Raw genomic sequence first — 1,166 nt, 5'->3', positions numbered from 1 at the left:
AGTGTGGCTAAAATAAAATGCTAGGATGATTCTGACATTTCCTAGGTTGAACTGATGAGAGTTCTTATCATAGGTTATTTAATGAGTTTACGATTCCAGCTCACAAGCACGTGTCAAATTTGAAAGAGAATTTAAGATTTCTAAGAACTAAAATAATAATAATAATAATAATAATAATAATAGAGAGGGGAAAAACAGCTAATAAAAAAATTTCTAAGAACTCACCTGCTTGCAATAAGGCCTTTTGCCTAGTGGGGCTACTTTAGAGAATAGTAAATTAAAGGGGGTCTTGTTCCCTCATAAATAGCTCACGAATAATTTGGGTGGCCTAGAGACTGTAAGTTATTAGGGATGTGCTTATAAATGCAAATATAAATATCACTTGCTCAAGACCCTTTCTAATGACCTAGTCCACACTGCTGGGGACTGTCTGCTACTGGCCAAGGAAGTGCCATTTTTGGCAAAGACCACCCAGGACAAGGCTCAGAGTCCAGGGGAGGGCCGGCAGCCTCTGGAGCCTGGCGTCTGCGGAATCGGATCGGAGGGAGTGCATTCAATTCAGGAGGGTCACTTACGACTGAGTTTTTCATCATGGCTTTGACTGTGAAGCCCTCAGAAACCAGGGCGTGAGGCTGGTGCGCCAGGAGCGGCTGCTGCGCCTGCAGCTTGGTCCTCTTCTTCGGCATCTTTTCTGGGCATTTGTTTACGCTCAGGGTCTCTTTTTCTGCCACCATCTTCCTAGAAAATGTCTTGTTCTCATAAAACGTGTAGTAAAAAAATCAGTGGGTTTTACGGACGTGAGTTCGGGGAAAATGTAAAAAGGCGCTAACGGTAGAAATTCAACCCTTCCTAGTGCCCAGCCGAAGGCGATGTTTGGCGACTCCCAGGTGAGGGGAGTTGAGGGGAGGGGAGGGGCGGGAAGAGCGCAGGACCTTGGCGGGTGCTGCAACGAGCTTCCAAAGGTTAGCCTCCCGTTGCTAAGCAACGCGTCAACACTGCGGGAAATGGCTCCACCCCCAGTGACGTACGTTTCCTGGGACTTAACCCGGAAGTGCGGCAGACAGCAGGCGGCGGGCAGCGTGAGCAGAAACTGTGCGCTAAAACTACGACTCCCAGAAGGCCGTGGGCTGCTCACGGTCTGCGCCTGCGTACTCCGACGGCCGGGC

At 48.8% G+C, this 1,166-nt stretch overlaps 1 protein-coding gene across 1 annotated transcript in view; it reads right to left on the bottom strand.

The window, feature by feature from the left end:
• The window catches only part of PACRG (PARK2 co-regulated), a 194,474-nt gene extending 193,493 nt beyond the window's left edge, over positions 1–981 (bottom strand). The window contains exon 1 of the mRNA XM_015560024.1: positions 576–981. Within this exon, the coding sequence (XP_015415510.1) occupies positions 576–734 (159 nt within the window). The 5' untranslated portion in view covers positions 735–981. The remainder of the gene's footprint in view (positions 1–575) is intronic.
• Between the last annotated feature and the right edge of the window lie 185 nt (positions 982–1,166).

The sequence above is a fragment of the Myotis davidii genome, unplaced genomic scaffold (assembly GCF_000327345.1).
Source record: "Myotis davidii unplaced genomic scaffold, ASM32734v1 scaffold1494, whole genome shotgun sequence".
In the NCBI taxonomy this organism is placed as follows: domain Eukaryota; kingdom Metazoa; phylum Chordata; class Mammalia; order Chiroptera; family Vespertilionidae; genus Myotis; species Myotis davidii.
This window is presented reverse-complemented; position numbering and strand designations above follow the sequence as displayed.